At 38.6% G+C, this 27,449-nt stretch overlaps 1 protein-coding gene and 1 long non-coding RNA gene across 48 annotated transcripts in view; one reads left to right on the forward strand and one right to left on the reverse strand.

The window, feature by feature from the left end:
- LOC145506319 (olfactory receptor 4A47-like) overlaps positions 1–27,449 on the forward strand; it is a 162,726-nt gene that overhangs the window by 122,530 nt on the left and 12,747 nt on the right. For 7 of the 46 annotated variants that reach the window (XM_081490697.1, XM_081490659.1, XM_081490665.1 and 4 more), the window contains one exon: positions 142–1,626. The exons of 2 other annotated variants lie outside the window; for them this stretch is intronic. In XM_081490697.1, coding sequence (XP_081346823.1) covers positions 185–1,114 — 930 coding nt within the window. In that variant the 5' untranslated portion in view covers positions 142–184 and the 3' untranslated portion in view covers positions 1,115–1,626. Of the gene's footprint in view, positions 1–141; positions 1,627–1,760; positions 1,890–5,733; positions 5,954–6,033; positions 7,207–16,309; positions 16,378–16,708; positions 16,778–19,058; positions 19,219–23,933; positions 27,072–27,449 lie in introns of those variants that run through there. 37 more of the 46 variants (XR_014053800.1, XR_014053790.1, XR_014053811.1 and 34 more) reach the window with 23 other exon arrangements.
- The window catches only part of LOC145506786 (uncharacterized), a 107,803-nt gene that overhangs the window by 3,984 nt on the left and 76,370 nt on the right, over positions 1–27,449 (reverse strand). The window contains exon 6 of one of the 2 annotated variants that reach the window (XR_014054338.1): positions 8,387–9,224. The exons of the other annotated variant lie outside the window; for it this stretch is intronic. This is a non-coding gene — a long non-coding RNA (uncharacterized LOC145506786). Of the gene's footprint in view, positions 1–8,386; positions 9,225–27,449 lie in introns of those variants that run through there. 2 annotated transcript variants of the gene reach the window in all.

Below are 27,449 nucleotides of genomic sequence, written 5' to 3' on the forward strand. Positions count from 1 at the left end.
ATCAAAATGTCTATGACACATTAGACACAATTGCATGTTCTACTGACATTCTTCCAATGAATGGATAAATAAAACGTTATTTCTATAGATTTTTAGCGTTTTTCCCCTTTAATTGTTATACCCCCCCCCCTTTTTTTTTAGGTAAACTGCTTTAATATGTGAAGTCAGCTCCTGTTCAGATTAGATGGAATCAAGAAATGATGTAACCTACTTTGTCCTTCTGGGTCTCACACAGAATCCAAAGGAGCAGAAAGTCCTTTGTCTTTTGTTGCTGTTCATCTACCTTTTGACTCTGGTAGGCAACCTGTTTATTATAGTGACTATAGCTGTCAGTAAGAACCTGTACTCACCAATGTACTTTTTTCTTGCTAGCTTATCATGTATGGATGTCACTTACTCCAATTCTGTCACCCCCAGATTGATTTCAGAGTTGTTATTCGAGGAAAAACACATATCCTTTGAATCTTGTATGACCCAGCTGCTTACAGAACACTTTTTTGCTGGATCAGAGGTCTTCATTCTGCTGGTGATGGCCTATGACCGCTATGTGGCCATCTGTAAGCTCTTGCGTTATTTGGTGATCATTAGGCAGAGGGTATGTGTTGTGGTGCTGGCGGTGTCCTGGTTTGGAGGTTTTCTGCACTCAGTAATTCAACTTAGCACTATTTATGGGGTCCCATTCTGTGGCCCCAATGTCATCGATCACTTTGTGTGTGACATGTACCCCTTATTGAAATTCGTCTCTACTGACACCTATCTCATTGGAATCTTTGTTATGGCCAATGGAGGACTGATCTGCACTATTGTGTTTCTGCTCTTACTCATCTCCTATGGAGTCATCCTGCAATCTCTGAAGAATCTGACTCAGAAAGGGAGGCAGAATGCCCTCCACACCTGTGGTTTCCACATCACTGTGGTTGTCTGCTTTTTTGTTCCCTGTATTTTCACGTATGTAAGACCTGCTAAGACGTTTCCCCTTGACAAATTATTGAGCGTGTTTTTCACAGTCACAACCCTCATTCTGAACCCATTAATCTACAGTTTAAGAAGTTCTGAGCTAACTTATGCTATGAAGATGCCCTGGAGAAGAAACATCATATCTCATATTCAATAAGTGCATCATCCACCATGAAGGGAGTAATTTGACATCAGGTTGCATTTCCTTAGAATGCAGAAGTCATTTTAAAATTTGATTCTGATTTCTCTTTCTTCAAAGAGTTTATGGTAATTATAATTATACAACCAGGGTATAATAACAGTTTACCTACGTACTAGAATATGAAGTCTATAATTAACTTATCAGTGTACCTAGAATGGTGTAATGCCTATATAGCAAGAGATTAATATGTAATGAATTAACAAGTAAATTATTATACAGTTATTCTGATTTTTCATCAACTTATGCATTTATATTTTTTATTCTTTTTCAGAGGCAGTGTAATCTTTACTTAGCATCTTGTCACTTAAGTTAACATTTTTACTTATACAGTTTAAAATACATAATTCTGTATGACTTGCCTTTACTGTATTGCATTCACATTATAGACAACATTTTTACTTTTATACTTTCAGTGTTTACAATGAAACTGAAGTAAAATAGATAATAATAAATAGCATAAGCAAAAACTGAATGCTAGGAAACTGTATTCTCTCAGTAGAGTGCGACTCTGCAACCCAATGGACTGTAGTACACCAGGCTCCTCTCTGCACAGAATTCTATAGGCAAGAATACTTGAGTGGATTGCCATTCCCTTTTCCAGGAGATCTTCGCAACCCAGGGATGGAACCTGGGTGTCCCGCATTGCAGGCAGTTTCTTTACTGTATGATCCCCAAGGAGATCCAAATAGCATGAGGTGAAATTTAAAATGAATTTTCTGTTTTTCTCTCAGCTTCTTCTAGTCCTCATTCTCAGAGGTTGAACCTAAATTTGTTTCTTAATTTTCATCTAGTAATAATCTTTGCAGATGCAAGTATATTCTCTCTATATATATTTGTTTCTTTCTAAATATGTATCACTTGCTTGCTTTTGCTATGCAATATCTTAAAGATATTTCCATACCAGTCCATATAGATTTCTTAAATTTTCTCATTTTGCACAACACTCTTTATAAATTTATATCTAAATTAATATCCATTCCTTTCATGAGATTCCCAGGCTTTTCTATGACAGTTACATTTCCAATAAATATATGTTTTTGAATATGTGCAAATATAAGTTTCTAGGTGTAGAATTGTTGATATTACATTTGATTTAATGGTCAGGTACTACATGCATTTAAAATGCTGATACTGATATTTATTGCCAAAATATCATTCTCTTTTTTTTTTAATTTATTTCTCAATTTGGCAAAAATTGCTTTACAATGTTTTGTGTTGGTTTCTGCCATACAACAGCCCAAATCAGTCATAATTATGCACGTGTCACCTTACCTCCTAGCTCAGTGGGTAAAGAATTTGCCTGGAATGCAGGAGACCGGAGTTTGATTCCTGGGTCGATAAGATCCCCTGGAGCAGGAAATGGCAACCTACTTCAGGATTCTTGCCTGGAGAGTCCCATGGATAGAGGAGCCTGACAGGCTACAGTCCGTGGGTCACAAGAGCCGAACACGACTTAGTGACTAAACCAGCACCACTCCATCTTGAGCCTCCCTCTGCTTCCCCGACTGCACCCCTGTAGGTCACCACAGAGTGCCAAGCTGGGCTCCCTGTGTTATATAGCAACTTCTCACAGTTATCTGTTTTATACAAGATAGTGTATATATGTCGCTGCTACTTTCTCTGTTTGTCCCACACTTTCCTTCCCCTACTGCGTCCATGAGTCCTGTCTCTATATCTGCATCTCCATTTCTTTCCTGCAAATAGGTTCATTTTTCTAGATTCCATATAGATAGTTAATATACTATATTTGTTTTTCTCTTTCTGACTTACTTCACTCCAAACTATTGCCCTTGAGGTTGTACTAACAGCTACTATGTCTGTGCTTAGTTGTTCAGTTGTGTCTCACTGTTTGTGACCCCATGGACTGTAACCTGCCAGGTTTCTCTGTTCTTGGGATTTCTCAGGCAGGAATACTGGAATGGATTGCCATTTCCTCCCTCGGGGGCTCTTTCTGACTCAGGAATCGAACCTGCATCTCCTGTGTCTCCTTTACTCGCTGAGCCATCAAGGAAGCCCTAATAACAGTTTCTGTCCTGTTCATAGTCCATGTGAATTTTTTGTCCACATTCTCAACGACCAGTATCTGATAAATATTTATCACATCTAATTAAAGTTATTTTTTACATTAACTGAAACCCTTTTGATATAATTAAGTTTGAACATCTTCCCATATGTATGATTTGATTTGTATTTGTTTATGGATTTTATATATATGTCTTTAATATGATTCATTCAATTTTTTATTTTTAAGAGAGAATTTGAAACAAAAGAAATGATATCTTTTACATTGTATATATGGTTAATAATTTCTGGATATATATTTTAATTTTTTTATCCCATGTAGAATTATTTCTGCATGTATTTTTTTTTGTATTTTATATTAAATTAAAAAACAAAAACGTATCCTGCTTAGGAAGAATTTTCTCATTTCACTTGTGCCAAAACTTCATTTTTTTTTGCATTTAATTTTAAAGCATTTTTTACATCTTTAAAGCATATATTACATCTTACATTAAAGCATTTGATTCATTTTGATTTAGGATTTTCAAGAGGGGTTGATTGTATTTGTTTTGTAAATTTTAGAATTTTTTAAAAATATTCACTTTATCTTTTTGCCATTGATTTGAAATTCTGACTATTGTATTTTTACCTCCAAATGTATTTGGGTCTAATTCAAAACTCTAATCTTTTTCACTGATCTCTTTATTCATGTGTGCATTGACACATAATTGCTATGATATCTAAGATATTTTGACATGTGAAGAGTCTCAGTTCAGTTCAGGCGCTCAGTCGTGTCTGACTCTTTGCGACCCCATGAATCACAGCACGCCAGTCATCCCTGTCCATTACTAACACCAGGAGTTTATCCAAACTCATGTCCATTGAGTCGGTGATGCCATCCAGCCATCTCATCCTCTGTCGTCCCCCTCTCCTCCTGCCCCCAATCCTTCCCAGCATCAGGGTCTTTTCCAATGAGTCAACTTTTCGCAGGAGGTGGCCAAAGTATTGGAGTTTCAGCTTCAACATCAGTTTAGGATAGACTGGTTGGATCTCCTTGCAGTCCAAGAGACTCTCAAGAGTCTTCTACAACATCACAGTTCAAAAGCATCAATTCTTCAGTGCTCAGCTTTCTTCACAGTCCAACTCTCATATCCATACATGACTACTGGAAAAACCATAGCCTGGACTAGATGGACCTTTGTTGGCAAAGTAATGTCTCTGCTTTTTAATATGCTATCTAGTTTGGTCATAACTTTCCTTCCAAGGAGTAAGTGTCTTATAATTTTGTGGCTGGAATCACCATCTGCAGTGAATTTGGAGCCCAGAAAAATAAAGTCTGACACTGTTTCCACTGTTTCCCCATCTATTTCCTAGGAAGTGATGGGACCAGATGCCATGATCTTAGTTTTCTGAATGTTGAGCTTTAAGCCAACTTTTTCACTCTCCTCTTGCACTTTCATCAAGAGGTTCTTTAGTTCTTCTTCACTTTCTGCCATAAGGGGGGTGTCATCTGCATTTCTGAGGTTATTGATATTTCTCCTGGCAATCTTGATTCCAGCTTGTGGCTTCTTCCAGCCCAGTGTTTCTCATGACGTATATACGTTAAATAAGCAGGGCGACAATATACAGCCTTGACATACTCCTTTTCCTATTTGGAACGAGTCTGTTGTTCCATGTCCAGTTCTAACTGTTGCTTCCTGACCTGCATACAGGTTTCTCAAGAGACAGGTCAGATGGTCTGGTATTCCCATCTCTTTCAGTATTTTCCAGTTTATTGTGATCCACGTAGTCAAAGGCTTTGGCATAGTCAATAAAGCAGAAATAGATGTTTTTCTGGAACTCTCTTGCTTTTTTGATGACCCAGCAGATGTTGGCAATTTGATCTCTGGTTCCTCTGCCTTTGTAAAACCAGCTTGAATATCTGGCAGTTCACAGTTCAAGTATTGCTGAAGCCTGGCTTGGAGAATTTTGAGCATTACTTTACTAGCATGTGAGATGAGTGCAAGTAGTTGTGAAGAGTCTAGCAGTCCCTTATTAGTATTCTTTCTCAGAATTTTGCCTAAGCCCATATATTTCTATTTTAAAATTATTAAAATAAGATAATATATTAAGTATAAATAAGATAAAACTTTGGAGAATGCAATGGCAACCCACTCCAGTACTCTTGCCTGGAAAATCCCAGGGACAGCGGAGCCTGGTGGGCTGCCGTCTGTGGGGTCGCACAGAGTCAGACACGACTGAAGTGACTTAGCAGCAGCAGCAGCAAGATAAAAGTTCAAATTAAAATTAGCTTAAAATTGTTAAAATAAATTTAAAATATATTCAAAACAATTATTTTCATTAAGATTCCCATTGAGAAGATTAATTTAAGAAGAGTTTATACCTTTAGAGTATGAAAAACTCTTATCCAGATAAGAATTGATGTTTTCAGTTAACAAGTCACATATTGTAAAATCGAGTGAAACTTACAGTTCCTGTCCGTGTTACTAATCCCTTGTAGATAGCTGCTATTCTTTAGCTATGATACCTAAAATGCTAACAACTGCTTTAGGACAAAAATCATCTCTTTCAAGGAAGTTCAGGACTTAAATCACTGCTGAGCATCTTGTGCTGCTGAGATCTTCTTGCTATGATAAGTCATTTCAGTCCTGTCTGACTCTTTGCAATCCTGTGGACCGTGGACTGCCAGGATTCTCTGTCCATGGGATTCTCCAGGAAGAATACAGTAACAGCAACAATAACAAAAAAGAATGAAAGAAAAAGAAAAAAAACTGAAAAAAAAGAAAAAAAAAATTGTTGATATACAGTTTTAGAGGCTTTTTTCTGAAATGCAAACATGTTTATTTTATTTTGACTTATTACAACCACGGGAGGAGAAGGGGACGACAGAGGATGAGATGGTTGGATGGCATCACCGACTCGATGGACATGGGTTTGGGTAGACTCCGGGAGTTGGTGATGGACAGAGAGGCCTGGCGTGCTGCAATTCATGGGGTCGCAAAGAGTCGGACACGAGTGAGCGACTGAACTGAACTGAGCAGAGAAGAATTGCATGGCATCTCTCACCTCCAGTCACCAGTTTCTCTGTAACTTAGTCTTTCATGGCCAAGGACTATTAATTATTATTTCAATCTACATTTGTGCATGTGTGCTTAGTAGCTCAGTCATGACTCTGCAACCTGATGGAGTATAGCCCACCAGGTTCCTCTGTCCATGGGATTCTCCAGGGAAGAATACTGGAGTGGGTTGCCATTCCCTTCTCCAGGGCATTTTTCCAACCCAGGAGTTAAACCTGGATCTCCTGCATTGCAGGTGGATTCTAAGCCAGCAGGGAAGGCCCAATTTACATTTAGCAACTCAAAATTGAAAGGATTCCATGAACAACAAAACAGCAAGTGATTTCCTGAAGTGCTTTAGTATGGATAAAATAATAAACTATAAAAATACAAATCATTAGTAAAGCTTTTTTCTTCCTGGAGAATCGTATTCAGAAATTAATGCAAACATCTAAGGTATGCATGTATGCTTTTTCACCCATCATGTTTGTGTGTGTGTGTGTGTGTTTGTGTGTGTGTGTGTGTGTGTGTATTCCACTGCCAAAGGAGACATGTAAAATAATATCAGATTTGCTACTATCTATAGTACTGGTTTCTCCCAAGAACTGTGCTTGCAGGGTTAGTTCAGGAAGGTGATTGCCCAAAAACCAAATCAGAGTCATATCTCATCACCTTCAGCTGAAATAATTTATAATTTAATCTTACATGCAGGGTATTAAATTAGTATTACTCATCAGAACTTGCTTATTAATAAAACAAGCCGAATTAGCCACTGGAGAATCATATTTGGAAATTCAATGACAATTTTACATTTTTAATAAAGGCTCAGAAATATTATTGCAAAGCAGGTGGTATAGAGAACTGTGGTCAAACTTGACATGCATTAATAATTGAAGTGTGGAACGTGACAGAGGTGAAAATTGATATTGATTTCTTTTCTCTAATATTTGGAGGAGTTCTAAAAGCTAAATAAAATGAGATAACAAGATATATCAAGTCTCACTGATTTCTTTGATCATCTCCTCCCCACATATCACTCCTTCGCCTATCATGTTTTGAATAATTCAGTGCCCATAGTCTTTCCAGTTCAATGCATTATAAAACACACTCAAGCTGAGTTTCAATCATATTAGACTGAAAGCTGAATTTTTTATGAAGGATTATTTAAAACAAAATGCGTCTTGAGCCCGACAGCCTTTGAAACCAAACAATCCTGGGAATTCAGTAAGGAAATGTCAACACTGTGCAGAATTTTTCGATTCAGAAAATTAAAGGAATCCTATTTGATGTATATTAACCATATCGATATTAACAACCTTCTGCTGGATTTCCACACTGATTTGAGAGCTGAGGTACTATTGGTCTTGTGTTTTAACTAGTTGTGAAAGCACTGAGAGAGTTGTTCTTGGGTTGAACTTGACCTGCCTCTGGGAATGCTCTCTGTTCCATCCATTTAGAAAAGCTTTATTCAGGTGCATTTTTCTGCCCTCATTCTTCTCATTTGCATCCCTTGGGAAAAAGAAAGATGTTCCATATAGATGTTAACACTGCAGATGCTGTTTGGCAACAGTGTTTTTCAGCTTCCCATCTTAAAAAAATTATATTGCTGACCACCCATTTGACTGAAAAGTGATTCATTTTACTGACAGACACCTGGACTGAGATGTGGGAGGTGAGATGAAATGGGGGATTGGTGTTGAAATATATACACTATTGATACTATGTGTAAAATAGATAACTAATGAGAATCTTCAGTGGAGCTTCCTAGGTGGCTCAGTGGTAAAGAATCCGCCAGCCAACACAGGAGACACAGGAGAGGGGGGTTTGATCCCTGGGTCAAATCTCCTGGAGAAGGAGATGGCAATCTGTTCTAGTATTCTTGCTGGAATAATCCCATGGACAGAGTAGTCTGGCTGGCTGCAGTTCATGGGGTTGCAGAGAGTCAGACAAAACTGAGCAACTGAGCACAAGCACACACAGGAACCGACTGTATAGCACAGGGAACTCTTTTCAATATTCTACGGTGACCTAAATGGGAAGGAAATCCTAAAAAGAGGGCATACATGTATACCTATAGCTGATTCACCCTGCTGTACAGTAGAAACACAACACTGTAAAGTAACTATACTCCAAAAAAAAAAATTTCTTAAGAGAAACCAAAACAAACAGATCATTTCAAACTTCCTTTTTAATTTTTAGTCATAGCTCTATGTTGCAACCCTACTTGTTTAAAAGTCAGATCATGAAGGTTCCTTCCTATGAACTTCAAAATAATTAACCAAAATAGTCTTCAAGAGGCTATATAAAAAGCAAGCAGAATATTAATAATTATCAGTCTTTCTCTTGAGTTATATAGTATCTTATAAATTCAACTAAGGGAAACTCAAATGGACAGTGTCACAGTAGCCAAGCATACCAGCACTGTTATCTCACCATTCGTTAATTTTCTCTGCCAAGTCACCCTGAACCTTAGACTACTGAGAATGTCTTTTTAATTAATTTTTAAGGTTCTCCTCATTTTGAATTGAAAAATGGTCACAATTTTACAAGTAAAATTAAAAAAAATACATGAAAGTAGGAGACCGTCTGAGATATTCTCATTAGGCATTAAATACATATAATTTAAAAACATACACAGACAAACACACAAAAATACATATATACATGCACTGGGCTAAACCTCCATCCTTCCTGTCAGTTGAACATAGGTCTACTGTTTTACAAACAGGGAATCCATTCCACAGTGTAATTAGGGAAATTGGCTGGACCATCCCTTTTGAATAGAATTCCATGTAGCCACTTTTTAAAGTTATCCAGATCTTGGTCCCTTCTAGCAATCTACTCCAATATTGTGTATGTACTCATGTTCAGTCATGTCCAACTCTCTGCAACCCCATGGACTGTGGCCTGCCAGGCTCCTCTGTCCGTGGAATTTTCCAGGCAAGAATACTGGAGCTGGTTGCCATTTCCTTCTCCAACACTGTGTAGTCAATCGAATTATCTTCCTTCTAAAGCCAGATGAGAAAGAAAAAGTGAGGTGAAGAACTAAGGTAACTGACCAAAAAGGTGGAGGAAAAGGAACGAAAACAAATTCCCAAATTTCACTTCCCCCCATATTCTCTGTACTTTGCAAGAGAAAAATATTTGGATCTGAGTTCCTTTCATTCTTGGGCTTCCCTGGTGGCTCAGATTCTTAACCACTGCTGGTTCAAAGTGTGAGAAATAAAAAGGTAAAAAAGAAAACAGACAGAAGTGGTATGGACCGAACAGAAGCACAAGATATTAAAAAAAGGTGGCAAGACTAAACAGAAGAACTATACCAAAAAGATCTTAATGACCCAGATAACAGTGATGATGTGATCACTCACCTAGAGCCAGACATCTTGGAGTCTGAAGTCAAGTGGGCCTCATGAAGCATCAGTATAAACAAAGCTAGTGGAGGTGATGGAATTCCAGTTGAGCTATTTCAAATCCTAAAAGATGATGCTGTGAAAGTGCTGCACTCAATATGTCAGCAAATCTGGAAAACTCAGCAGTGGCCACAGGACTGGAAGAGGTCAGTTTTCATTCCAATCCCGAAGAAAGGCAATGCCAAAGAATGTTCAAACTACTGCACAATTGCACTCATCTCACACGCTAGCAAAGTAATCCTCAAAATTCTCCAAGCCAGGCTTCAACAGTACATGAACCAAGAACTTCCAGATGTTCAAGCTGGTTTTAAAAAAGGCAAAGGAATCAGAGATCAAACTGCTAACATCCATTGGATCATCGAAAAAGTGAAAGAGTTTCAGAAAAACATCTATTTCTGCTTTATTGACTATGCCAAAGCCTTTGACTGTGTGGATCACAAGAAACTGTGGAAAATTCTGAAAGAGATGGGAATACCAGACAACCTGACCTGCCTCTTGAGAAATCTATATGCAGGTCAAGAAACAACAGTTAGAACTGGACATGAAACAACAGACTGGTTCCAAATCGGGAAAGGAGTACGTCAAGGCTGTATATCGTCACCTTGCTTATTTAACTTTTATGTAGAGTACATCATGAGAACTACCAGGCTGAATGAAGCACAACTTAAAATCGAGATTTCCAGGAGAAATATCAATAACCTCTGATATGCAGATGGCATCACCCTTATGGCAGAAAACAAAGAGGAACTGAAGAGGCTCTTGATGAAAGTGAAAGAGGAGTAGCTGATTCATGTCAATGTATGGCAAAAACCACTGCAATATTGTAAAGTAATTAGCCTCCAATTAAAATAAATAAATTAATTTAAAGAAAGTGAAAGAGGAGAGTGAAAAAGTTGGCTTAAAACTCAACATTCAAAAACCAAAGGTCACGGCATACGATCCTATCACTTCATGGCAAATAGATGGTGAAACCGTGGAAACAGTGACAGACTTTATTTTCTTGGGTTCCAAAATCGCTGCAGATGGTGACTGCACCCATGAATTAAAAGATGCTTGCTTGTTGGAAGAAAAGCTATGACCAACCTAGACAGCATATTAAGAAGCAGAGACATTACTTTGACAACAAAGATCTATCTCATCCAAGCTATGGTTTTTCCAGTAGTCACGTGTGGATGTGAGAGTTGGACTATAAAGAAAGCTGAGTGCCGAAGAATTGATGCGTTTGAACTGTGGTGTTGGAGAAGACTCTTTGAGAGTCCCTTGGACTGCAAGAAGTTCCAACCAATCCATCCTAAAGGAAATCAGTCCTGAATAGTCACTGGAAGGACTGATGCCGAAGCTGAAGCTCCAATACTTTGGCCACCTGATGTGAAGAGCTGACTCACTGAAAAAGACCCTGATGCTGGGAAAGATTGAAGGCAGGAGAAGGGGACGACAGAGGATGAGATAGTTGGATGGCATCACCAATTCAGTGGACACGAGTTTGAGTAAACTCCAGGAGTTGATGATGGACAGGGAAGCCTAGCATGATGCAGTCCATGGGGTCACAAAGAGCAGGACGGGTCTGAGCGACTGAACTGAACTATGTTTATCAATTCTTTCTTTCATGGATTGTGCCTTTGGGGTTATATCTTAAAAGTTATTGCCATACCCAAGGTCATCTAGGTTTTCCTATGTTATCTTCTACGAGTTTTATAGTTCTGTGTTTTACATTAAGATCTCATTTTGAGCTAATTTTTATGAAGGATGTGAAGTCTGGGTCTAGATTTCTTTTTTTTTTTTTTAATGGATATTCAGTTTTTCTAGCCCTATTTGTTGAAAGGACTATCTTTGCTCCATTATATTGCTTTTGTTCTTTTGACAAAGATGAGGTGACTGTATTCATGTTGTTCATTTTGAGGCTTTTTATTCTGTTCCATTGATATATTTGTTCTTTCACCAATATCACGCTGTCTTGATACTATATCTTCAAAGTAAATCTTCAAGGTGGGTAATATTCCTTCAACTTTGTCCTCGTTCAATAAGGTAATAGCTATTTTGGGTTTTTTGCCTCTTCATATACCATCTCACACCAGTCAGAATGGCTGCTATCCAAAAGTCTACAAACAATAAATGCTGGAGAGGGTGTGGAGAAAAGGGAACCCTCTTACACTTGATGGGAATGCAAACTAGTACAGCCGCTATGGAGAAAAATGTGAAGATTCCTTAAAAAACTGGAAATAGAACTACCATCTGACCCAGCAATCCCACTGCTGGACATACACACTGAGGAAACTATAACTGAAAGAGACACATGTACACAAATGTTCACTGCAGCACTGTTTACAATAGCCAGGACATGGAAGCAACCTAGATGTCCATCAGCAGACGAATGGATAAGAAAGTTATGGTGCATACACACCATGGAAAATTACTCAGCTATAGAAAAGAACGCATTTGAGTGCGTTCTAATGAGGTAGATGAAACTGGAGTCTATTATACAAAGTGAAGCAAGTCAGAAAGTAAAACACCAATACAGTATATTAATGCATATATATGGAATTTAGAAAGCTGGTAATGATGACCCTATATGCGAGACAGCAAAAGAGACACGGATGTAAAGAAGACTTTTGGACTCTGTGGGAGAAGGCGAGGGTGGGATAATTTGAGAAAATAGCAAGCAAATATGTATATTACCATATGTGAAATAGATGATCAGTCCAAGTTCGACGCATGAAGCAGGGCACTCAAAGCCGGTGCATTGGGACAACCTAGAGGAATTGGATAAGGAGGCAAGTGGGAGGGGGGTTCAGGGCAGGGGGACACACGTACACCCGTGGCTGATTCATGTCAATGTATGGCAAAAACCACCACAGTATTGTAAAGTAATTAGCCTCCAATTAAAATAATCAATTTTTAAAAAAGACCAAAAAAATAAATTTTAGAATCAATGTGACAGTATCCATAAAATAACTTTCTGGGATTGTGATTGGAATTGCACTGTATTTCTACAGATTACATTGGGAAAAAACTAGTATTTTGGTAATGCTGAATATTCCTATCATGAACATGCAATGTCTCTTGATTTATTTATTCTTTGATCTCATTCATCAGGGTTTTGTAGTTTTCCACCTATTGAGGAAAACAATAGAGGTTTGGTACATGTTTTATTAGATTTATACTGAAGTTATTCATTTTTGGTGGTGCTAATGTATGCAGTGTTTGTTTTTTTTTCAATTCTGAAATCTTTTGTTTTATTTATTTATTTTTTTAATAAATTTATTTATTTCAGTTGGGGGCTAATTACTTTACAATATTGTAGTGGTTTTTGCCATACATGGACATGAATCAGCCATGGGTTTACATGTGTTCCCCATCCTGAACCCCCCTCCCTCCTCCCTCCCCATCCCATCCCTCTGGGTCATCCCATTGTCCCAGCCCTGAGCATTTGTCTCATGCATCGAACCTGGAATGGTGTTCTGTTTCACATATGGTAATATACAAGTTTCAATGCTATTCTCTCAGAACGTCCCACCCTCACCTTCTCCCTCAGATTCCGTAAGACTGTTCTATGCATCTGTGTCTCTTATTCTGTCTCGCATATAGGGTTATCATTACCATCTTTCAAATTCCATATATATGCGTTAGTATACTGTATTGGTGTTTTTCTTTCTGACTTACTTCACTCTGTATAATGGGCTCCAGTTTCATCCATCTCAATAGAACTGATTCAAATGTATTCTTTTTAATGGCTGAGTAATATTCCATTGTGTATATGTACCACTGCTTCCTTATCCATTCGTCTGCTGATGGACATCTAGGTTGCTTCCATGTCCTGGCTATTGTAAACAGTGCTGCGATGAACACTGGGGTACATGTGTCTCTTTCAATTCTGGTTTCCTCGGTGTGTGTGCCCAGCAGTGGGATTGCTGGGTCATATGGCCGTTCTATTCCCAGTTTTTTAAGGAATCTCCACACTGTTCTCCATAGTGGCTGTACTGGTTTACATTCCCACCAACAGTGTAGGAGGGTTCCCTTTTCTCCACACCCTCTCCAGCATTTATTGCTTGTAGACTTTTGGATAGCAGCCATTCTGACTGGTGTGAAATGGTACCTCATTGTAGTTTTGATTTGCATTTCTCTAATAATGAGTGATGTTGAGCATCTTTTCATGTGTTTGTTAGCCATCTGTATGTCTTCTTTGGAGAAATGTCTGTTTAGTTTTAACCTATTCCCTTGTTCATTTTTTGTATATAGGAAAGCAATTACCTTCTGTATATTAACCTTCATCCTGCCACCTTACCAACATCACTTATTAGTTCTAGGAGTTTTTTGGTCAACTCTTTATTTTCAACATCGATGATCATGTCATCTGTGAACAAAAACAATTTTATGTCTTTCTTCACAATCTGCACACCTCTTATTTCCTTGCCTTGCCTTACTGCATTATCAAGGGCTTAACAGCACAATACTGAAGTGATAATAATGGGGAACATCCTTGTCTTTTTTTTAATCTTAGTGGAAAAACTGAGTTTTTCTCCATTAAGTATGACATTAACTATCAATTTTTTATAGATAATCTTCAACAAGTTAAGAAAATTCTCCTTTATTCCTAGATTATTGAGAGTTTTTATCATGAGTCCACACTGGATTTTGTCAAAAGCTTTTCTGCATGTATTTATGTGCCTATGTGTTTTGGTCTTTTTTTCTCCTTTTTAGTCTTGGATGGATTATATTAATTGATTCTCAAATGTTGAACCAGCCTTACATAACTGAGACAAACTCCATTTTGGTCATGGTATATAATTATTTTTACACTTTTTTGAATTTCATTTACTAATATTTTGTTGAGAATCTCTGACACAATTTTTATCATATTTCTACTACAAACATTTTTGGATCCTAACAAATTTAAGCTAGTAATTAGTCTTATCTAAGTGTGTTTTTTATACATGGATACACCACAGGAGACCTGAGAGAATAGATCATGAATGGTAAAGCCTGAACTTACACTTCTTTTTTTATATTCTAGTGACACCATCACTCAATAAGTGTTTACAGTTTATGTTTTTTTAATTAGATATAATTCATTATATTCATTCATTCAACAGATTCTACAGTAAAAAGAGAGATTTCTAAGGAGGTAGGGTTTATTAATGGGGTTGCAGGTTATTATAAGAAAACTATGAGTGAGTAAGTGAAAGTCGCTCAGTCGTATCCAACTCTGTGCAACCCCATGGACTATACAGTCCATGGAATTCTCCAGATCAGAATACTGGAGCAGGTAGCCTTTCCCTTTTCCAGGGGATCCTCTCAATGCAGGGATTGAACACAAGTCTCCTGTATTGCAGGCAGATTCTTTACCAGCTGAGCCACAAGGGAAGCCCAAGAATACTGGAGTGGGTAGCCTACACCTTCTCCACCAGATCTTCCCAACCCAGGAATTTAACTGGGGCCTCCTGCATTGCAGGTGCATTCTTTACTAACTGAGCTATCAGGGAAGCCCAAGAAAAATAAGCAAGGGCTCATAACGGAGAAGGTGATATTTGAGAAAAGACCTATAAAAGAGAGCGGATGAGTAATGTAGATGCTGAAGAGAACTACAATTTAGGCAATGTGAACAGCAAGTGAAAATGTCTGCTACTGTATTTGTTTTTTTTTTTGCAACACCAAGGACTAAAGAGTACAAGGTGTTTGGAAAAGGGCAAGCAAGGAGAAGAGGTGAGAGAAATAAGTCCAAGTAAGAGCCAAGAGGCTGAATTTTTAAGAAGTTGGGTAAGGATGTTGAACGGTCAAAAGTTAACTGATCATTGGCAAAGTAAATAATTATAATGCCAATTTCCCTGTGTATTCCCTGTGTACTTTAGGGGTAAGAATAGTATTTGTGAACTGATTTCAAAATGTACAAATATTGCCTATGGCATATAACCTACTGGTTAAGAGCACTGACTCTGAAATCAATTTGCCTGGATCTTTTCCCCAGCTATACCTCTTATTAGTGGTGGACTTTTAGGAGTGTTTTTCTTTGAAAAACAGGGGGTTAAAAACCTCACCCATTTTACAGAGCTGTGACATGGAATTAAATACATGTAGAGAGCTTAGAAATCTGTGCTGCTCTTCAGTCTTTTCAAACCAATCTATTATTGTTACTATTATTACTGCTCCATAAGCGGTCCTTGAAAAAATTTGCCAGTTGTTCTCTCTTGTTTTTCTTCTTGTTACATATTCTCTACATCCCACTTAAGTTTCTCACAACCCTATGAGGCTGTTTTCAGATATTTTACACCTCTGTACCTGTTTGTCACAGCAAAAAGTGAAAGAGTGTGGATCACCTTGATCGGCAAACTAGGACTTTGATTTTCTCTCACTTATACACATTGATGAACAGACATGAAAAGAATGACTCCATGGAGCTTTCAGTTTGGAGCCAAATATCCAGGCTCTGTGCAACTCTACACTATTACGCTCAGATGTCGGTCCTTGAGGACCCAAAAGAATGTCAACTAAGCCATCATTATTTCAAGGATATGAAGTATGTTTTTTGTGAAGGTGAACATACAAAAAAAAAGAAAAGGGAGAGGTGTTTTGTATCACAACTTTCTGAGAAACGCTCATAGCTCTAAGATGTAGTTGACAAATTCCCCATCAGGTAAAGCTGTCAAAGTTACCGTATATTTCACCATAAATACATTTTTTTTCCCCAGCAATGGCAATAATGCTGTAACTATACTGCTCAATCCCTCACAGCATCAGCACTGACTACATTAAGAGGGTAAGTGAAAATATCTATCTGGTTGCTTCTGACATAACCTCAAGATTACTTTTGTTTCTATACTCCTATACTCCCTCAATTATAATGTGGAACATGAAGACACATTATTTCTAAATACTAACAAGGGTTATAGTAATAAGTGGCAGACAATCAAGGTGAGTTTTGCCATAGTAGTGTGCTAATTTTGCTACAAGCATGAATGCAAACCCTAAGGATGTAATTTAGAGAAATTCTGTCTGGACTATCCTCTAGGAACTAGAACAAGGAGACTGAGAGAAGATGATTCTGAGTAAATCAGTTCTTTTTTTCTTTTTTTCCCCCCTAATTACAGCTGAATAACAAGCAGCAAACTCCCATGGAAGGTAGTAATCTGTTTGAAGGCAGCTAGGAGGGTGCCCTGGTGAGTGTCTTTTGTATAGTTACTCAAGCACAGACTTGTTGATTACCTGTCAGGGATGCTACAGCAGGAAGAGTTTTGCCATATCTGTGAGACGCAACAAGATCACTTCCAACTCTAAAACCTACAAGTGCAATTTAATCACCAACCCTAGCCATCATTAAGAATGACCTCAAATAACTCCAAATCCATGTATCTACTCACACATTCTTTTCACAGTCAACAGACCTTGAGTGATGACTACATGCCAAACACTATTCTAAGTCACAGAATAAGGGATAAGAAAGGTAACAACCTCTGTCATTGTGGGGCTTTTGTTCTTTGGGAAGAAACTTATCTAAATACAAATAGAAACCAGAGATAATATTTATTTTTATTTTTATCATGTAAAATAAATAAATAAGGTAATCTGATAAAGTTAGGCTAGCAGGACAGTCCAGGACCAAATATCTTTTAAGAAGTGAGTGCCACTGAAAGGAATCATTTACAGAGAATTTTTCTGGAAATGGTATTTCCAAAAAATGGGAACAGTGAATACAAAGGCCCTAAAGCAAGATGAAGCTTAGCTACAATCAAGGAACAAAAAGAAGCTAAAAGGTTAGGTCAGGAGATAACCACAAAAATTGACACCAGCTGGTCCCGAACTTCATGTCTACATATATTCTTGAAATAAGTTATTTGTATATATCATCCAAAAAAAAAGTTGAACTGAAAATTACATTGGAAATTCTGAATGAGATTCTTGACAAAGCCACAACCCTATTAAAGATCACAGCCATCATTCTCAAAAGCTTCACTCTGGCAATCACTTGCAGGCATTTAACAGGGGTGTTTAATATCCTCCTGAAAACACTGGGCAGGAAGAACAAACCTTCCAGCATGCCTGCAATGGGAACCTAGTGTCTCACAACTGAAAATTGGCTTGAGCTTACGCTGCTGACTGCTTTGGCAGCAGTCCAGCATTTAAAACCTTGAATTCCTGTCCATTCATCTGTAGTTGTGTTTATGTCTCTCACTTAAGCAGTTTTCAACACACTTCTGTGGTTCTTTTGATATAGTGAATGTGCAGGTGTATGTCTGACTCTGCCAGGGACTGTGTCCATATCTGGTCTTTATTGCTAAAACAGACATCTTTGAGTATTTGAATCACTGCATATGCCATATTTACTCTTGTGTAGGTAGGCCAATTTTCCTCCAGCTGAAGATATAATTTAAAATTATTTCTCCCTGCTTACTCCTCCATATTCTCCCATTGCCTATGCTAAATAATTCAGCTCACTACTCCAAAAGTGCTGTGAGTCACCCACCCCATCTATATTCTTTCAGGGTTATAGAGAAGGTCAAAACATGCAAAAAAAAAAAAAGAGAGAGCCTATATGGAACAGACTTAGAGAAAAACTGGAAACATCTCAACAGATCAAAGTGATCGCTTCTAGTGAACCAAATTTAATTTTTTTTTTATCTCATTTCCTGGAAAAGGCGCACAATTCAGGAAGACTAGTTAGAAAAGGGAGTGAAAAATTCATTGCAGCTAGCCTGCTTCTACTGTGAAGCTCAAGTTTTGAAACTTTTGCAATTATGAACTGGAAATCCATGTGTTACATAATGCATTTCTGGAAAAATGCCCAAGACACATATGTGCTCTATGAAGCTCTAATACTAACATTAATCTAATGAACAGTATATTAGAAAATGATTTGTGTACATCCTAATGGAAAGCATATTTTCTGAGAGAAGCTTGTAGACTGAAATGCAAAAAAATAATCCATCCCCTAAACACAGCTTCCAGCTACCACATCAACCAATAAGATAAGTTGGTGCACCTTTGCAGAATGCTGAATGATTGCTCTGTTTTCTGTCGCCCAGGGGAAAGCATTTTCCAAATCTCGTGCAGGTGTCTGACAGAGACTACCTAAAAGGAAAGAAGCTGAATTCTCCTTTTTGAGCCCCTAGATGACTTTTTTTCATATATAAGCTTATTTTTTTAATATCAGTTCATTTTTCAAATGCAGCAAAATCCAAGCCCCTGTTTATCCCAGCGGGTTAATTTGGTTAAACCTGATACATCATATTGTGACTGGCCTCATATTTTACTCAAAAAGGGATAGCATCTTTTATCTTTTATTTGTAGTGATCTTCATATTCATTTCTCAACTGAGACAGGTATTTCAGGGAGAGCTTGCATTGATTTCTAATCTTTTTGTCTCTCCCTTTTTGTAACGTACACTTTTGGCCCTTAAGAAATAGCTCTGATAGAAGTTTGCACTTTTTTTTTTTTTTAAAGGAAAAGCAAGAGTTTGAGATCATGGATTTTTTTTAACCTGCTGAAGAGAGAATCAGACTTTGTCACCTTGTAGGTGACACGGCTTTTTTAAAGTGCATTTGTCTTCAAGAGACGGAGCTTGACTTGACTCTTTCATGTAGCTGATTCTGATTACTAACAGGTGAGAGTGAGGCCAGGCTCTAAAGAGAGGCTTAAATGATGTAGGAGATGAGAAATTAAATGTTCCTTGCCAACTACAAATGAATTCATAGGTAGAACCTAGAGTCAAGACCAATAGATTCATAAATGCATTTTAAGGAATCTAAATCCCGTCTAGTTGTCCTGAGAAGCAGCCAAAAGGAACTGCAAATCAAGGTACACACCTAACTCAGCTGTCTGGCGATCACAGCAGCCTCGTGTCTCAAGTTGCCAGTGGGTGTGTGCACGCTCAGTCGCTCTGTCACGTCCAGCTCTTTGTGACCTCATGGACTGTAGCCGGCCAGGCTCCTCTGTCCTTGGGATTTTCCAGATGAAGAATACTGGAATGGGTTGCCAGGTCCTCCTCCAGGGGATCTTCCCAACACAGGGATCGAACCCATATCTCCTGCACTGGCAGGTGGATTCTTTACCACCCAGAGCCACCCAGGAAGCTGCCAGTATGGGCAGAGTAAAGTTTAAAGCTGGAAACCTCGGGGATTCAGAGTCACTTTGAGTTGAGCCATGCAGACTAGTGCACACAAATTGAGCACGAGAGCCAGCAGCTGAATTTAGACTTTTAGATGCAAATATAATTAACTCATGACTTTTCAACAGGTTGCTCCTCTTAGGGCCTTATTTTCTTGACAACCAGCATTATCGTAATTCAACTAGCATTTTTCTTTTCTCTCCCAAGCCCCTTTCTGGACTCCACATCTCTTTTTGAGTCTGATAATCTGTTCTGTTTTCTCTTCTCTAGAAGAAACGTTGATAATGCCCTCTGTGAAGCTCTAGAATCAGAGATGCTCTGCAAATGATATCTGTCAAATGTTATTATCATGCTGCACATAGATCTCTGGTCTTGAGTGTATGTTAAGAAATACACTCGTCTTTGACTGCTTCTAGCATGATTACCTCGGAGAAGGCAATGGCACCCCACTCCAGTCCTCTTGCCTGGAAAATCCCATGGACGGGGGAGCCTGGTGGGCTGCCATCTATGGGGTCGCACAGAGTCGGACACGACTGAAGCGACTTAGCAGCAGCAGCAGCATGATTACAAATTAGTGCTCTTCTAAGGGAAGCCCTAGAGAGCACAAAAATGGGAGTTTTACGAAGAGACTTTGCGATAGGAGATACCTTGATAAAAAGGATTGAGCACAGGAACTGGGGTCCATTAGCAGCTCCGTCTCTGGCTGGCTGCAAATATTTGAGCAAACCACTTAGCACTCTGGTCCTCAGTCTCCTCATGTAAAATGAGATGTCTAGGGTTAAATAATTTCTGCAGTCTCTTCTAGGCTTAAAACTCTACAACACAGAGAAGAACACTGTTTTTAACTTTTTCTCTAGGAAGAGATCCTTCTCACATGCCAGCACCACCTCTTGTCCTCAGACTGGATTTGCAACAAAGTAGTAGAAGGCCTGTATGGGGTTAATTTCTTCCTCTTGTGGTTTAGATTCCTCTGGCACATTGTGTCCAGCCTTAATATTTTACACTGTTAGCCATATCATCTTTTATCTTTTATTTATAGTGATCCTCATATTAATTTCTCAATAGCAGCTGATGCGGCAGCAGGGACAAGTCATTGATCTTCCAATTTATCCTGAGGTCGAGGCAGCCTGGGGAGATTAATGGAGCCCTGATACCTGCCCAGGAGCTGGGTGTTCCTCATGCATGAAAATCAACCACAGGAAACCGAAATTCAACAATCGGCAGCAATATCAGCCACCTCTCTAATAAATATAACAGGGCATTCTTTAATTATTGAAAGGGGTGTCTGGGATTCGGTAATGAAAGCACTCCGGCACAAGAGTGCCAGGGCCACTCTGGGCCGGCCAGGAGGTGGTAGATTTGGGTAGGGGGAGTGGAAGTGGGGAGGTTGTTTGCAGATACCAGCTTCTCACATGGCAAATATTCTTATTACTTGAGTCTCAAGCAAGTCACGAGTAAGCGTATACTCCTTCACTTCTGTAAAGCCAAATACTTCTTACAAATTTTTTTTTTTTAATTCTGCAAGAAAAACAACAGATCCTCCTCATATCATGTTAATGCCCAGTGATGACAAAGGAAATGGTACATGGAGCTGCATATACTCCACTGGTCACAGAGACCAGGTGAACAGTTGTGCCCAGAGCTCTGAGTCATTTGCAGGCCCTCATAGGGACAAACCACTAATTGATTCTTAAGGGAAGGTCTCCATTCCTTGACACAGCTGAACAGTGGCTTCCATCAAGCCTCCTTGTGGTCTCAGTTATCTTGAGCTGCTTACCTCTTGCCCCTATCTGCTTCTCAGCTAACCTCTCCAGCTTGAGATCAGTGTTGCAGACTTATTCGATCATCAGCTTTGTGCCTGTCTGGATAAAAACCCATCCCCTGAGGCTCAGCACTCTCTTTTACAATCTATAGCTGGGGAAACAAGTACTAAATGAGGAAGCAAAGTTTCCCATGTTAGGCCACACACATGATGCTGAGGAGGCAGGTCAGCAAGAAGTCAACAGGTGGGGCGGATGTGGAACTACGTACAAGCAGAGCGTGCCCATCACTAGCCTGCAAAAATATCCCATTCTCTTGGTTATTACTCAGCACGCATACTACATAGACACACATACTACCTCTGCATTTTTAAAAATAATAGAGTGACTAATAATGTCCTCCAGCGATAAACTGGAGTGGCAAGCTGCTCAGAAATTTCAGGCACAGAATTGCCAGAAACAATTTACTTTGAACAAAATGTGTTATGAAGATTTGGAGTACACATGGGGTTTGGGCAATGTAATGATTTTCACAGACAGAGCCTCACAATGAGTTGTGCCTGTTGTGTACCTTCTCTTCCTTTGATTAAAAGAAGCTGAGTGGATTCTTTGAGTGTTGAAATCATAATAAGTATAACCAATGATTTTGTCTCATATAGAACCACTGTTTGATATAAATTCACAATAAAAATATATATTTCTTCTAGCAGGTTTGAACACTTTATATGTTTTTTTTATTTGGATTCTCTTTGCTCCTTGAACTTAAATACAATTTTCCCTTTTGGTATCTAATCAGGCTTTATAGTTATTTATTTTTTTGTTACTGTTGTACTCAGTTGCGTGCAACTCTTTGTGACCCCAAGGACTAGAGCCCACTAGGCTCCTCTGTCCATGCAATTTCCCAGGCAAGAATACTGGAGTGGGTTGCTATCTCCTTCTCTAGGAGATCTTCCTGACCCCAGGGATCAAACCCATGTCTCCTACGTCTCCTGCACTGCAGGCAGATTCTTTACCTGCTGAACTATCAGGGAAGCCCCACAGTTATTTATTGGTACCAATAAATAAAAATTAAAGTGGAAACTGGTTCCTCAACAAAAAATAAGATATATAAAATGTAATATTATCTTGTACAAAGCAGGGCAAACTCATTGAAAATGATAAGTATGTTTTCTGGATAGCATCTCACCTGGTGATATTATTAACAGTATGGTAGAAACAGGAGTAAGAACAATACAATAGTAATAATGGTACTGTGTGTTGCTACCACACATAATCATCTTCAAAACGTCAGTAAGCACACGGTTTCACTTGACCTTCAAAAAAGTCCTATATGGTAGACAGGCCTGGTATTCTGATTCCCCTTTTGTAGATGAGGAAACTAAATTCCAGAGATATTAACTGATTCACCCAACTAAGAAGGTCAAGAGTCAGGCTTTCTAAGTACTAGTCTAGACCCCTTCCCAGGAACTGGTGAGACATAAAGTAACAACACTAATAATCAAGAAAGAAACCAAGAACAAAACATCCCCAGAACTCTCCTGATAAGAAGAGTTTGAAAGTAGCTATTGTTACAAGGTAGCTATTGTTACCTGGAGCTTATCAGAAATCAAACAAGACCTATGGGTTCAGCAAAATGTGTAGGTTCAGGAAGTGAAGTGTAGATAATTACAAAATGGAATCTGTAAAAAGTCATAGAATTTGACATTTGCCTGAAAAATAATTCATATTTGGGGAAGTAAAGGCCAGATATGACTTGAAACTGTTTAAAAATATAATCCCTAAAGAAGTATCCTGCTTACTTGTGTTTTATAGCTTTAGCTTCAGACTTTATGTGAACTATTTCTTTGGCTGTACCCATCTAAAATATTACTTTCTATGAGACAGGAGCACTGCAATATATGACAATTTTATGGAAGAAGAGTTCTAGAGGACTTGGGGTCCATACACAGGAAAATCACTTAATAGTAAGCACATGAATGAGGAATAATAAAGTGTGGAGGGTCAGGATACTTGATGTCAGTCATGAGGAAGGGGGGCTTTTTCCTGTCACTACTCTCCCTGCTAGCAGACTGTAAATTTCTAGGTGCTTGCTCAACACTGGCTTTATGCAGTAAAGTTCAGAGTCCTGGCGGAGTGGGGAGGTGGGAGGTAGTGGGGGGGGTGAGGGGGTGGGGGGGAGAAGGAAGTCAGCCCCTTCTACCCACCTCTGAGAATCAGGATTATCAGCTGAATGATTTAAGCAGCCAGGGGATTCTACAGTAAAAGTTCAACCATGTTAGCAAATCTTTGAAAAGAGTGACCAAAAAAAATTTATAAACTGGTTGGGCACACGTGTGCAAAGAGTTCAAGCTTACTGCACAAACAGTTATCTTTGTTTTATCTACTCTTCCTTAAGAGGCAGCCTTGCACTCATCTCACATGCTAGTAATGTAATGCTTAAAATTCTCCAAGCCAGGCTTCAGCAATATGTGAACCGTGAACTTCCAGATGTTCAAGCTGGTTTTAGAAAAGGCAGAGGAACCAGAGATCAAATTGCCAACATCTGATGGATCATCAAAAAAGCAAGAGACTTCCAGAAAAACATCTATTTCTGCTTTATTGATTATGCCAAAGCCTTTGACTGTGTGGATGACAATAAACTGTGGAAAATCCTGAAAGAGATGGGAATACCAGACCACCTGATCTGCCTCTTGAGAAACCTGCATGCAGGTCAGGAAGCAACAGTTAGAACTGGACATGGAACAACAGACTGGTTCCAAATAGGAAAAGGAGGACGTCAAGGCTGTATATTGTCACCCTGCTTATTTAACTTCTATGCAGAGTACATCATGAGAAATGCTGGGCTGGATGAAGCACAAGCTGGAATCAAGACTGCCGGGAGAAATATCAATAACCTCAGATATGCAGATGACACCACCCTTATGGCAGAAAGTGAAGAAGAACTAAAGAGCCTCTTGATGAAAGTGAAAGTTGAGAGCGAAAAATTTGGCTTAAAGATCAACATTCAGAAAACTAAGATCATGGCATCCGGCCCCATCACTTCATGGCAGATAGATGGAGAAACAGTGGAAAGAGTAGCTGACTTTATTTTTCTGGGCTCCAAAATCACTGCAGATGGTAATTGCAGCCATGAAATTAAAAGATGCTTACTCCTTGGAAGGAAAGTTATGACCAACCTAGACAGCATATTAAAAAGCAGAGACATTACTTTGCCGACCAAGGTCTGTCTAGTCAAGGCTATGGTTTTTCCAGTGGTCATGTATGGATGTGAGAGTTGGACTATAAAGAAAGCTGAGCACCGAAGAATTGATGCTTTTGAACTGTGGTGTTGGAGAAGACTCTTGAGAGTCCCTTGGACTGCAAGGAGACCCAACCAGTCCATCCTAAGGGAGATCAGTCCTGGGTGTTCATTGGATGGACTGATGTTGAAGCTGAAACTCCAATACTTTGGCCACCTGATGCGAAGAGCTGATTCATTGGAAAAGACCCTGATGCTGGGAAAGACTGAGGGCAGGAGTAGAAGGGGACTACAGAGGATGAGATGGCTGGATGGCATCATCGACTCGATGAACATGGGTTTGGGTGGACTCAGGGAGTTGGTGATGGACCCGGAGGCCTGGCGTGCTGCGGTTCATGGGGTTGCAAAGAGTCAGACACAACTGAGCGACTGAACTGAACTGAACTGATGTTACCAAATGAATAAACCTTAAATATGGCAAAGTAAATCAAGCCATAGGGAGGAGACAAAAAAAGGGGGCAAGAGACAACACAAATTCGAATAATGAAAAGCTTGATACATCTTTAAAATAGTCAATAAATCCCTGAAGAAGAAAACAAACGAAGAATTCTAAGGCAGAACAGCAAGGAAGAGTATTTACCACTACTAAGAATATTAATAAGAACTTGCATCACTGGTTATTTAGGAACTCAGTAAATTTTCTTTGCTTTATCTGCACTAAAAGCCATCTAACATAAATCCCAGAACTGCTGAAAAACATGCTCGTCAAACCCTTGCAACAGCTTGGGATTCTGTTATATAAACTTTGGGAGACTACTAAACTTGAAGTAGAGAGCCTTTTGAAAATACATGTCCTTATCTGTTTTGGCATATTCATCCCCTGTAGAAGAGTTGTATGATTCAAAGAACATTAAATAGTAAAATTTAAAAAAAAAGAAAAAAAGCAGTTGAGAAAAAACACAGCACTTCAAAAGGCTTAAATCTGGAAGCATTTCAAATACGAGGTTTAGGATTACCAGTACAGTTTCCTAACCTCCTAATTATTTGAGAATGAGGGCACTTTTGTGTATCTCTCTGTTTGGAATCACTGGAAATATCAATTAAACATAATAAAGTAGGAGAATCTCCCTTGGGATGTGAGATCATCTTATACACATGATGGCCTTCTGCTAGGGGTTAGTGATTCTTTAATCAATCCTGAGAGGTTTCCTAAGCCCAAGAAATTTGGTAGAATGATTTAGGGCTCACTTAGAGATGCTACTATCATTAGAACTGCATTTATCTTTGAAAAAAAAAGATGATTTCTATATATAAGCCATGTTTTTCATAGTGATACCAACAAAATCTCTCAACTTCCATAGAGAACATCCAATTTTATTCCACTTCTGTTCTCGCTACCCTTTCACAGTCTCCCTGTGCACAAAACATTGAGAAGGTGTCTCACCAGAGTAGCAGCAGCCACATGCAAACCACTTATCACCAGATACCACTGTTGCCATTGGGTGTCGTGGCAACCAGAGACATGTACTAGAGCCTCTGATGGGTAATAGTGAGGCTATGATCCTCAAGCATCCTCAGTGAAGCCACAGATGGTCTGGGTACATGTGGGATAAATTTTATTTTCTCCTTTTCTCTAACATGTTGCTAGCGAGATATCAAAAACTATCCCTGAAATTCAATGAATATGGTTTTATTACCCTTTATTAAGAGTCCCATCTCTTTCAAGAACTGGGATATATGTTTTGAGGGAAATAAACTATAGAAATATTCAACTGACAGAGATCATAATGCACTTAACTTTTCTGTTCTTTTGTACATTTTTGTTAAGACAAACTTCTGTTCTTGCCTTCTATTAAGGGTTCTATTAAAATAAAATTGACATGATAAACTGCACATACTTAAAGAACACAATTTGACTAAGTTCTGAAATATATATATATACCCATGAAACTACCAACACAATCAAAAAAAGGAACATACCATCACTTGCAAAAGTGTCTCCATACCTCATTCATAATGCCCCTATTTTCTTTCCACATTCTACCCCTCCACATCTCCAGATGACCACTGATAAACTTTCTATCACTATAGAGGTGTCTGCATTTTTAAAAAATTTATATAAATAGATTTACACAGTGTTCACTCTTCTGCCTGGCTTCTTATACTCAGTGTAATTATTTTGAAAGTAATCCATATGTTTGTGGATATTATTAGTTTATTCCTTTGTTTTGCTGAGTGGTGTTTCATTGTATGAGTATACAACAGTATGTTTATTCATTAACCTGTTGAAGGATGCTTGATGTTATTACAATTGTATTAAAAATAAAGATGCTATAAAGATACATGCACAAGTCTTTGTATGAAAAAATGCTTTTATTTTTCTTGAACTCCTTATTGAAATTGAAGAAAGTGGAGAAAACCACTAGACCATTCAGATATGATCTAAATCAAATCCCTTATGACTACACAGTGGAAGTGAGGAATAGATTTAAGGGACTAGATCTGATAGAGTGCCTGATGAACTATGGATGGAGGTTTATGACATTGCACAGGAGACAGGAATCAAGACCATCCCCAAGAAAAAGAAATGCAAAAAAGCAAAATGGCTGTCTGAGGAGGGCTTACAAATACCTGTGAAAAGAAGAGAAGTGAAAAGCAAAGGAGAAAAGGAAAGATATACGCATTTGAATGCAGAGTTCCAAAGAATAGCAATGAGAGATAAGAAAGCC

The sequence above is a fragment of the Giraffa tippelskirchi genome, chromosome 1 (assembly GCF_054371585.1).
Source record: "Giraffa tippelskirchi isolate mGirTip1 chromosome 1, T2T-mGirTip1v1.2.pri, whole genome shotgun sequence".
Classification (NCBI taxonomy): Eukaryota; Metazoa; Chordata; class Mammalia; order Artiodactyla; family Giraffidae; genus Giraffa; species Giraffa tippelskirchi.